The 12602-nt window shown below is 38.2% G+C and overlaps 1 protein-coding gene across 1 annotated transcript in view; it reads left to right on the top strand.

Moving 5' to 3' along the window:
* csmd3b (CUB and Sushi multiple domains 3b) overlaps positions 1–10695 on the top strand; it is a 1392611-nt gene extending 1381916 nt beyond the window's left edge. The window contains 4 exon segments of the mRNA XM_052022622.1: positions 1998–2107; positions 3152–3239; positions 7781–7916; positions 10077–10695. Of these exon segments, the coding sequence (XP_051878582.1) occupies positions 1998–2107; positions 3152–3239; positions 7781–7916; positions 10077–10236 (494 nt within the window). The 3' untranslated portion in view covers positions 10237–10695.
* The last annotated feature ends 1907 nt before the right edge of the window (positions 10696–12602 follow it).

Here is a 12602-nt window from a genome sequence, read left to right as displayed (position 1 = left end):
CAATCCTTTAATTTGCCTGGTTCTATTAGCTGTGCTACCTTGAAACTTATGGGGTTCACTGAACCGTTACCGTGTAACATTTACTTTAAAGTGGATTGAAGTGTGTTGAATTATTAATAAAATAATATCCTATAGTCCAGAAAATCTGTTGGTCCAGCACGATCCCAAGTCCCAAGCATACCAGATTAACTGAGTTTTGATAAGATAAGAAACCTTTATTAGTCACATGTACATCGAAACACACAGTGAAATGCACCTTTTGCATAGAATTCCCTGAGGGCAGCCCGCAAGTGTCGCCACGCTTCTGGCGCCAACATAGCATGCCCACAACTTCCTAACCCGCACGTCTTTGGAATGTGGGAGGAAACCGGAGCACCCGGAGGAAACCCAAGCAGACACAGGGAGAACGTACAAACTCCTTACGGACAGTGGCCGGAATTGAACTCGGATCGCTGGTGCTGTAATAGCGTTACGCTATCTGCTACACTACTGTGCCTGCCCGTAATACCTCATCCTTTTGCTTGGCATCTGCTTTACTTTAATTATTTCTTAGTGAAATATATTGGGACAATTTATATGCTGAAGGCATAAAGGTATTGTTCTTGTTATCTCCAGTTTGAACTACAACTTTAAGCAGATTTGTGCGTTGCATGGTAGCGCAGTTAAGTAGAGCTGCTGCCTTGCAATTCGCAATTTCCACCAGCTCCAATATGATCCCACCGTCAGTCATAATTTTCCCCTTTCTGGGCTGCACGGGGACCGCTGGTCTGCCCTTGCGCCCCCACTCACCACTCCCTGTCCCAAGACACCTTCCCATGCATCCAGAGGAGAGGCAACATCTATCCATTAACTTCACATCTTCCCACCATCCAGGGTCTCAAACTATCATTCCAGGTGAATCAGCGATACACTTGCGCTTCTTCCCAGCTTGTCTACTGCATTCAGAATTCACAATGTGGTCTTCCCTACACTGAAGAAACCAGACACAGGTTGGGTGATTGCTTTGCATAGCACCCTCGCTCAGTCTGCAAGAGTTACCCTCAGCTCTCTGTTGTGTGCCGCATTAATTCTTAATCCGATTCCCATTCCGGCCTGTCTGTCTGTGGCCTCTTCCACTGCCATTGTAAGACCCAACATAAACTGGAGGAACAACATCTTTTCATCCTTCTGGAATGAATATTGTATTTGACAGCTTCAGGTAAATTGCTATCTCATCATTTCCCATTATCACGTTTTTGTTCCTTCCTCACCCCATTTATGTAAAATGGTCAGTCCTCGTGCTCCTTATCACCTGATTTGTCTAAACCTATCTCCATATGGTCTTTTGTCTTATACCTCACTCGTTCCCTCGGCTCTGCTTTGAAAACTGTAAATCCTCCACTCTCCCCCAAGATCTCAGGAAGAGTCGCTGACTCGTAAAAGTCGATTGGTTTCAATTTCCACAGATGCTGTTTGACTGGCTGAGTCCTTCCAGCATTTTTGTTTTTGACCCAGTTTCAGTCCTGTGTGGAGTTTGCATGTTTGCATGTTGTCCCCATGACCACGTGGGTTTTCTCTGTGTGCTTCAGTTTCCTCCCATATTCCAAAGACTCGCTGGTTGGTAGGCTAATTGGCCATTGTAAATTGCCCCTTGGTATGCAGGTGAATGGCAGAATCTGGGAGTGCTGATGGGAATATGGGGAGAATAAAATGGGATTAACATAAATGATTTTTTTGATGGTCATTGTGGGGTCAGTTGGTAGAGGAGTCTGGTTCCATGCTGTATGATGCTATGCTTCTACAACATGGGAAGTTTTGATTATCTCTGAATAACTCCTCTTGTACATGTTTTATTCTCAAGCCCATGTGCAATTTTGTAATGTCCTTTAAATGTGATAAAATGCTATTGGTCAATGTGAATAATCAGTGTGACCTGCTACATTTGTTAAAGCCTGTCAATGAAAGTTCACAAAGCAATTTTACTACATGTCGTTGTCCATATCTGTTCACTCTTTTAGGTGTCTATAAAAGTCAGGAAGCACGTCTTATGCTTCTAATGTACCATGTGATAGCACCTGATCAAACTTCTGTCAGCAAGATCAAAGATAAATGGGCCATGGATGGTTATGTAAGTATGTCCCAAATGCCTGGTCATTGGATTCCAAATTTTGCACTAAGTAGTCGCCTATTGAATTGAAAGAAATGAAAATAATGGTATTTTGCTTCCATTACTCATATAGCTTTTGACTTTGTTCAAAGCAATTGATAGCATACTAACTGCTTATTTTGCATCTCTTTTACTTTTAATTACCATTTAATCAGCAGTGAGATAAATGGAAATAAAAACTTGGAGAGATTTGCATCAGATTCCTACTTGCTGCCACTCACTTTAAACCGTTCCACAGCATTCAAGGTTCAAGATGCATACTTGCATAAACATTTACCACTTTCCAGCACTGTTTAGGATGTTTCTCTTTCAAACAAGAATATCCTGTTAGATTGCCTGCCACTTCTGATTGACAGCATTTTATTTTAATTGGCTAAAATACAAGAGCTTCCTGTAATTAATAATGGATAACAGTGATCATGCAATAAAGAAAGGAAGAAACTGGTCAAAGCCTCCACTTCTCTCCCTGTCGATCAAATTGCCTCAAGACCCTTAAAGAATTTCCTCTGTCCAAGTATTTTTCAGGCATTGATCAACACCGAGCCATAAAATACTCTATCAGTTTTAGCAGTCATAAGAAGTAATCAAGAATATGAAGTCTACCTGGCTCATTTCATAATGTAATTTTGAAATGGTACATACATTACGATCTGCAGTGCGCAATACATCAGTATGGGTTTACATTATTAATGCAGGAGTCAGGAAAGGCTTTGAATTATTTCCATTGGTTTATAACAATATCTGGAAAAAGTAAAACTTCTATCTCTGCGGCTCACTTGGGAGGAAGCTTTTATGGTCCGTTAGCATTGGCTTACACCTATTTTGTAAATCATTCAGTATGTGGCTGTGAAATAATAACCAAAAAAGAACCACCCCAAAAGATGAGATGATTTATCTGGGTATATTTTTCCTCAGTTTTTCTCTGCTGTAGTAGAAATTGTAAAAGTCCTTCATCACCAGTATTCATCATTATTAGTGATAAATGTTTCAATTGTTTTTAATTAGGTATCTGCTGAACCTGATGGTGCCACATATGTCTTTCAAGGATTTATACAAGGTGAAGATTATGGACAATTTGGAGTCCAGAGACTAGGTATGACACTGTGATTTAAAAAAAAACCAAAACGATCACAAATCAGATATATTCTCATTTACTGCTGATTATAATCCAGATATTTTGCGAGAAACTGAATGTCTAAATATCATCTGCAGACAACAGAGTCAGTTGATATGTTTTGCTGCCTGTGAGCAAAAGAAGAAAATAAGGAGTAACCCTCTGCAGCAGTTTGTGTTAACTCTCAATTCAATTTTTTCTTTATTCATTTCGATCACTGCTTAATGATTTACCACAATAGGAGATCACGCCATGGGATGGATTATTCCCACATCTTATCACTTTATGATGCAGTAGGTTTTATAGCATTGCACCACTCCAAGGCTACACTTTCAATAATACATTTGCTTATGCTATAAATTCAGATATGAACAGATGAATTTTTCTCCAGGTGGCAGTTTAGCTGCCATATTTTATCTATGAATGCTTAATAAATCCTGCTGCGTTTGTGCTTCTGGTAAGGATTTCTAATTCTTACATCCTTCTGCATTGATAAAAACCTCCTCACCTGCCATTATTGGGATCCCATTTAAACAATCATTCTCTTCCACCACTGTCATGTTGTAGTTGCAACATGTGCCATCTACAAAGTGCACTGCTGTTTACTCTTGTAGCCCATTTCAACAGCAACTTCTTAGCCCATGACCTCCACCACCAAAAACATGGAAACACCATCATCTCTAGGTGACCCACCATTTCAGTGATAGTTTCTGGCAGTGGGAGTGTGTCATTAAAAATGACCTGCTTCTCAGATAGGTGCGCAGTAAATTATTAGAAGCTATGTTCCTATGAGCCTGGTCCTGACAGAAGCCATTCAATTTCACCTCATGATCCTGGCTGTAAAGCACTGTTTAATATATTTTTAACCAATTTTGCTTTTTTTTTTGGTTGGGATCCATTTGTGTGTCTGCACGATGTAAAAACACCAAAAGGGGTGAAATCCAATTTCCAGGCATGTCTTATACGTGCAAATCTCAGATGATTAATTTGAGTCAGAAATCCCAAACCCCAAGTCTAGGAATAGTTCTCAAAGTTCAGTTCAGCAAGTCATAAGGTAGGACATGAGTAAAGGCTTTTGCAAAACCACAGCAGATTGTAAAGAGAATGTAGGGAGAATGTAGAGAGAATTTATGAAATCCACATGTTCCACGATGGAACCGATACGACACCTCAATCACCAATGATCTCCACTGCTTTGCTTCGAAGTATCTACCACCCCGAAGGCATTCAATATGTGGCCGCCCACAGAAATACCTGCTTTCCAGTACAGGTTAACGACAAAGTGGACTCTACTTGATTGCTCCAAAAATCCATACAAGGATTTCAGCGACAGACACAGCTATGGTTCCTCATCCATAGGTACAGAGACCGTCAGTCAGTCAGTCAGTCTCTCTCTCTCTCTCTCTGACTGTCTGTGCAAACAGCCAGTCCAGCTCCAATTATAGTCTTGCTGTCTTGTAGATAACACCCACACACACTCTACTACTGTACTGTCCAGGTGCCTTAAAGGAACATTCACCAAGTAGCAACCTAGCTCGTAACACACTTCCTTGCAATAACAGTGCCCAATCAACTAATTTGAACCAGACTAGATGACGTTTTCTGTAGTCTATCTCATGATCTTAGAATTTAACAGAGAATGAGTATTTGGACGATGAATTGTGATCTTCTTTCATCTATTTTTCCATATCGAGTTTGCAAAGGTTCACAGTCATTATTCTCAAAGCATGATGGTAGTTTGGTCAACCTGTCATCAACTTCAGTTCTAAGCAGTGTTACGGACTCAGTGAAAGTCCCTTTAAGATAGAGAGTGTATGTGTGTGTGGGGCGTGCTTACGTCAATAGAAGATAAAGGACGTAATGACGTTGTTGAAGAAGTAGAAGAAGAAGAAAGAGAGAGAGAGAAGGGAGAGAGACACCAGCCTGCTTGTTTTCTCTATCGATGGATGAGAAACAATAACTGTGTTTACCACTGAAATCCATGTATGGAAAAGTTGGAAGTAATCCGGTGGAGTTCACTTTGTTGCTGACCTGTAGAAGGAAACAGGTATTTGTGTGTGGACGACCACGGTTCGGATGCTTTTCGGGGTGAGGAAGTCACTACCGAGTAAACACTGAAGTGTCGTTTGGGTTCCATCGTGGAACATTTGGATTTCGTGTACTCTCTCTAAGTTTTTCTACATCTACATCTTATCTTCAGACAACGGTGGTTGTTGAAGAAGCCCTTGCTCATGTTTCACCTTATGGCTTGCGGAACTGAACTTTAAGAACCATTCAGGAACTGGGAGTTTTGGACTTTGTCACACACACACACGAAGAGTTTAGTTTTGGGGTTAACGTTCGAGGTTTAACATTTTTGAATTCTAACATACTAACATTTTTACTTTTATTTTACGTATTATCATAAGTAGTGATTAATAAAATAGTTTTTAACACTGAATCATGCTCAGTGTGTTTCTTTTGTTGCTGGTTTGTGACAAAATTGGGGGCTCGTCCACACACACAAGCCAATTAAAAAAGAATTTATCAGACCTCCCTCAAAAATCTTTGGATTGAATCTCGAACAAATTTCGTCAATCTGGGGTATGATTCTCGTTCAGCTTCTATCTTTGCCAGCTGCACCTGTGCCTCAGAAATTGCTATTTCACTGCCAGGAAACTGTTTTAACACTTCCTTCTCAAACACCTTCTTTTCCACATAATGGCCAGCTATCAGTCTCTGAATATCTGCCTTTCTCATAGACTGCTTTACTTCTGTAAGGTTTAGCCTTGTAGCAATCTTTATCAAATCATCCTTTTTCGCCACCTCCAATCCCTTTTGGGTTGGTGACTCCAAAAATGCCTTAATATCCATTGCTGCTGGTTTCCACCTTTCTTCTTCTTCTAACTTCTTCAACAACGTCATTACGTCCTTTATCTTCTATTGACGTAAGCACGCCCCACACACACATACACACACACTCTCTATCTTAAAGGGACTTTCACTGAGTCCGTAACAGCAGCCAGAATCAAGCAAAGGCCCAGTGCTATATTCATCTAATAGTCATACACTCCAGTTCTTCATGTCAAGCACAGTATGCCGGTATCGCCCCAAGTGAACTTACTACAGCACTGGGTTGTTTTGTGAAGGATTTGTCACAATTCAAAAATTGTTAGAAATGTTCCTGCAATGATTAAAAACATAAGAACAGAAGAAAGTTGGTGTTGAATTTGGTTATAATGTGGTTGGATTTGCTGAGCAAAGTTTGCAGAGTGTTCAGACTGAATCTTGCCTGTGGCAATCTGCAAACTTCCCACACCCGCAGGAATTAGTTTATAATTGGCCTAAGGGTATCTGCAGGCAACAGACCTAGTGGTCTTAAAAGATAGATCATTTAAATATAAATCCATGTTAGGAAATCAACAAAGAAAATGTGCAGCCCCTATGGTGGAGAAACAGTTAATTAACTTTGCAAAGGTATTACCAGGCAGTCCTGCCAATGTATATATGTTCACATATTTGACTTTGTTGAAACCCTTCTCTGTTGGGTAATTTGTTGAAGTTCAGTAAATTTTCCTCTTTGAGTTCTTTTTAACATATTTTATACTGAAGGAAAACATGAAACCTTATAAAATGGTGATAACTATTTGCAAAAGTTTTAATTAAAAGTTCTCCTCTAATATTAGTGAGCTGTGCTAATTCTATATTATTATATTAGAGCCCTTTTATCTCAACCAACTGTCACATGCAAAGATTTTTTTCCTAAGGACAACAAATGTTTGCCCAAGATACAGGCAAAGAACTGAAGGAGATTGTGGCAACAAAACATTTTAAATTAGGTTTATTTTGAGTCAAGTAAGTATATTTTGATATAAATAGCAAGTTAGTAAACTTTGTATTTAAAGTAAATGTCCCAAAACATTAAAAAAACAATTTTTTTGATTTAAAGCCATGGCATAAGATATCTTTTGATGGAGATAAAAAAGTTTAAATGCAAGACTTGGTGTGCATTTAAACAGAATGATATGAAACTATTATTCTTGACATTTACGCTGATCCACGAACTAATTCAAGTGAATTAGTCAACCATGATAACGATTTTTTTAAAAAAGCTCAGCAAAATAATTTTAGTACAAATTACTCTTTTCAATTATCTCTGCAATAATATGTGCCATCTACATAATCTAGAATGTTACAAAAATGAAAAGGAACTGACCTAAAAATTAAGAGCATATCACATACAGTAACTGCATCAATGAATATTTCCTCATCAATCAATGTGATTAAAGAAGAGGTGATTCCTGATTGATTATTGGTATTTAATCCAGCAAAAATGCTGATGTTCGCTGCAAGAACATTAATTAATTCTGGAATTACAAATTTAGCGACCTAAGAAAACTTGAACATAAAAATGCAGTTCAAATTATATGTGAATCCAGTTTCTGGCAGGGATGAGGGGGAACTTGGAGGTTTGAGTTTGCATGTTTTTGACTGTAATTGCTCTGATGCTTTGTGTCTGATGTGTATATCTTTGACTGCAGGTCTGAACTCAAGTCATGGCTCGAATTCTCCCAATCAACCATATGGTACAAATAGTAGCTCTGTTGCCATCGCCATCCTTGTGCCTTTTTTTGCTCTTATATTTGCAGGATTTGGGTTTTATCTTTATAAACAAAGGTGGGTCTTAGCTACTTATCCAAAAATATCGTCTATGTTACATATGATGCTAGGAACAAGGGGTTACTTTGGATAAAGGATTAAAGTAAGCGCGGTGCAAATAAGAAACCTGTTGAAAATTCCCCAAAAAGTCTCACTTTATGTCCCAAAGTTTCTTCTCACCATGCTGCCACCACTTAAGCATGAAATATCTTTTAATCAGTACCTGAAATGCACGCCAATGAATTGTTTGCTTGCAAGCGGGCATTAGGGCAAGAGCACATCAGGAAAACCCCTTGCAGACTTCCAGATGAGCATTTGCAGGCACTTTCAGAGGCAAACCAGTTGTTTAATGAGGCTTTAAACAGCTGTTCCGAACTCCGACATAACTTGTTTATCAAAATGTTGATCTGCACAAAACAGAGATTAAATTGATATTTCAGCTCTAGGTTACCCCAGAAGTCCTTGGCACCCGACTGCACACTGGAAATAAGCTTGGATTTCATCGGCATGCATTTGCACAAGGTCGATATGCAGTGCCAGGGCCCCACACAAATTTAGTGCAAGGTCTTGAGGGTTCAGTCATTCCATTGAAAAGAACACCCAAAGCATAGTGCAGTGGAACTGGCCTTGCACCCATAAGACCACTCAGGCCTCTCCTCCACTACTTTTCACCGTGGAAGAGAATGGAGATCCCAGTGGGGGATGGTGAGCAGATTGGGGGTGGGGTGGCGGAAGCAGCGGCGGGGCACTGTGGTGGAGCAGATGATCATTGGAGAGAAGATCACAGAGTGGTAGAGAAGGAGGATGTAATCAGAGGAAGATTGGAGGGTCCGGAAGAGGCTTGCTGAGAAGATGAAGAAGGGGAGAGAAGCAGGTGGGTTGGGGAGACAATTAGCAGGAAGAGGACAATCAGGCTTCATTGGAGGAGATTGAAAGGGAGCCATGCAGAAGTTTTGGGAAGGGTTCAGAGAAGGGATCAGATCAGGGTAGGTGTGCTGGTGAGTAGTCCATGGGAGTGAGATGAGATCTAATGATCTGTGGGGAACATCGGTGGCAGGATGTGGAAACTGGTCACAGAATCTGGGAACATGGGAGATGATGAGAAGATGAAATATGAATTTAATTGATCAACATCTTGGTATCCCTGGCATTAACCCAGGAAGGGATGGCCTTTTAACCAACATTGAGCACAGCTTAACCGTCCAGTTATGATTTGTTCCCGCACTCAAGGCCCCACATTTATCGTGTGTCATGTATGCATAATAGAATTTTATGCCAATGATATCATGTGATTTGTAAACTATGAGGCACTTCAATAAAATTCTAAAATTGCAGTACATGTGCAAAGTACCTGATCAACTGGATTTTAGATAAAACTCTCATGTGGTACACAACAATGTTGTGATACGCAAAAAAAAAACTTCAGGCTCTTTTCTATAATATCCAATAATAAGTGGCTGATTAGGGATAAAATAAACCTTATTAATATGATTATATATTAATTAACTGTAAAGCTTAAAAATCAACCTGTACCTACATGTATTTTTGATAAATGAAATTTATTATTGATAATACTTTATAACTAAAGTCATAAAAAGTTATTGTTTGCTTGAATAGTGGTAAAAATATGGCACAATTTCAGAAACCTTAAAAACATTGTTATCTTACAGTCCCTTGGAAATAACATTTTTTGAATTTATAGAAGCATTAATTTCTATAGACCTTATAACAAGAAAATCAATGTGGAAATTAATTTCTCTGCTCATTTATAACTATTGCTTTATATTGACAGATCATTGTAGAAAATGCAGAATGCTGCAGAAAGATATCAGTGAAACAGTTTCTACTGTTAGGATGATTACTTGTCACCTTTAGTTACCAATGTGAGGAAATAAGAAATGTTATCATACAATGAATTGTTATGAACTAGAATCAATTACCTAAGAGTGTGTCAGATGCAGATTTGGTAGAAATTTGAAAAGGAAATTGGATATATTCCTTCAAAAAGGAAACTTTGCAGAACTTGAGAATCAGCAAGGCAGTGAAACTAATTGGTAACTTTTTTCGGAAAACTGACTCAGGTACAATAGCCAAATGTTCCATTTGTGCCGTTTGATTCTGTTCTCATGATATTGTGCCTTGAGTTTAGATTCATTGTTGTTATTTCTTTTTCTGCAGGACCGCTCCCAAGACACAGTACACTGGCTGCTCTGTACATGAAAACAATAATGGTCAAGCAGCTTTTGAAAACCCAATGTATGACACAAACGCAAAATCAGCAGAAGGCAAGGCAGTTCGATTTGATCCCAATCTCAACACAGTCTGTACAATGGTATAAGGCAGAAACTTGGTTTGATTACATAGCCTGATACACATCTAGCGCTTTGCATCCTTGGGACATCTAGATTTTGACTAAACCAACTTATGTACAATGCACATTTGGTTCACTGCTATTTAAAGCACACTTTTCAGGAATTTAATGTACCAGATTTATCTGAAGAACCAGAAAAAAAGAACACGTTTTCACGGCTCACCCAGTTGGAACAGATATGCTCTTCGTTCTGTTACTGGAGAGCTTTTCAGCAACTTTAGCTGCACTCTAAGAGTGCTTAGCCACAATTTTTTCAAAAAAAACCTAAGTACTCTCTCAGAAGAAAACTGCAGATACTTGAGGAGCATTGAACCACTGTTTTCAATGTAACAAACAATAGGGGCTAGGATTTGGCATGAAGGTTGGGACACTGAATATGTAACAAAGACCATGAAGTACTGTATAGTAAGATTATTACAGGTTTTGCTTTCTAGTGTAAGTGTAAAAAGAAACATTTATAAGGTACAACTGCAAAACTGATTTTGAATACTTGAGTATAAAGCGGCCAGTGTGGTACTCACTAAACAGATTTCTATGGAACAGTCTTTTTTGATTGCCAAGAAAAATCTCTTCATTTATTTAATTTTCCTCCATATTTTTTGATTTAAATTGGTATTCTTCGTACAAAATATTGAATTCTTGCCACAGAATAAAATAAGAAATATTTATACTATATAATTTTCAAAAGGCGCAAATGCACGATGTGTTGCATGCTTCATTATTATTTAATTATTCTATTGTGTTTTTATTGCAACAAACCATTTTATTTATTATCTAATAAAGTTGTGGTCTTATGTATGTGCTTACAACAGTTCATCCAGACCCTTTCAACATTAGGTGATTTATGGTGTGGATGTCATGCATTTTGCATTATTGTGATTAGATCAAACATTTTTGGTTAAATCTGAGTGGAGTTTTGTAAGTCAGAGAGGGCAAAAATATTGACTACAGTTCTAGGGGTTATCACCTGAGCCAGTTGTTTGCCTTGCCATTCTTTATTAAGAAAATGCATTCGTTTTTTCCATTGTACATCTGCACAGTAGATGTTAATGAATTCTGAGTCTGTTTATCAATGAGAGACAAGAAACTGGGAGTTCATCTTGGTATCAGATGTTTATTCTGCTGTTATAATGGCAGCCAAACTCCACATTACACCTACACCCCTGTTGGTCACCTTCTTAACATTTGCCTTAACGGTAGAGCCATGTCATACAAAACATTGCAGAAGCAACAAGTCTCCACTTTTCATCGCTATTGAACAGTTGTTCACACTCTAAAGCTCAACTCATTACGTGCAAAAGATTATTACCACTGTGATAAAAAAAAAGCACTCGCATGAAAAGTTAAAAAGTACAATCAAACTGAAATAATCTGTTTAGTTTTTCTGGAAGGATTATCCACTAACTGGAGATATTACTATTGTTGTAACTGTAATGTTTGCATTGTGCCTACCAAAAATTAATTGCGGCCAAGGTTGTGCTCCTAAAATGTCCTTTGAGTGGTTTACTTCCTGGTCCAAGACCAGGCATTGGTCTTCAAGATCCAATGATCTTTAATCACAAGAATTAATTACATTGAAATGGATGAATTATGAATTTCACAGTGCATCTTAAGCTATACTCAAATCAACGGAGATTATTTTACTTTAAATTGAATCACATATTCCTGCTCACCCAAGTTTGTACCCATATATAACTGCAATAAACAAAGTACATCCACCGAAATTAGAACAAATATTAAATTGTACCTGAAACAAATTTCATGTACAACCTCCTTACTCCTCTGTATCATGTTTATTATAATTAGATGCATAAAAATTTCTTTTGTAAAGAAATATATTTTTATGAAAAAAGAATTTGTAAAATGTATGAATCTATGATGTAAATTTTCAATACATTGTAAAAAATAAATGGCTCAATGCTTTTGTAAATTCTGTTGACGTGGGCTATTTTGCTGTTCCTGCAAGTATATGTCAGCTATACAACTTATTTTTCCATTGTTCTTTGTGGGTCTCTGATCATCGATGAAGGGCCTTTGAGCTGAAACGTTAACTCTGTTTCTCATTTCACAGATGCTGCCTGACATGCTCAGTGTTTTCAACATTCTTCTATTTTTCATCACTGATGATGCCTACCTTTTTGGTGCAGAACTGAGGGGATGCTATATTGCTAGAGATGCCATATTTCAGATTAGGCATTAAATTAAGAGCCCACGTGCCTGCTTAGCTGATGTATAAGATAATATGGAAGAATTCGATGAATAAAAGGGATATTCTGCCAATACCATGGTCAAAATTTATCTCTGCATCAATATAAAAAGATACATTAGTTGTC

This window comes from Pristis pectinata, chromosome 9 (genome assembly GCF_009764475.1).
Source record: "Pristis pectinata isolate sPriPec2 chromosome 9, sPriPec2.1.pri, whole genome shotgun sequence".
In the NCBI taxonomy this organism is placed as follows: domain Eukaryota; kingdom Metazoa; phylum Chordata; class Chondrichthyes; order Rhinopristiformes; family Pristidae; genus Pristis; species Pristis pectinata.
The sequence above is the reverse complement of the archived record's forward strand: the minus strand, read 5'-3'. Positions and strand labels throughout refer to the sequence as shown.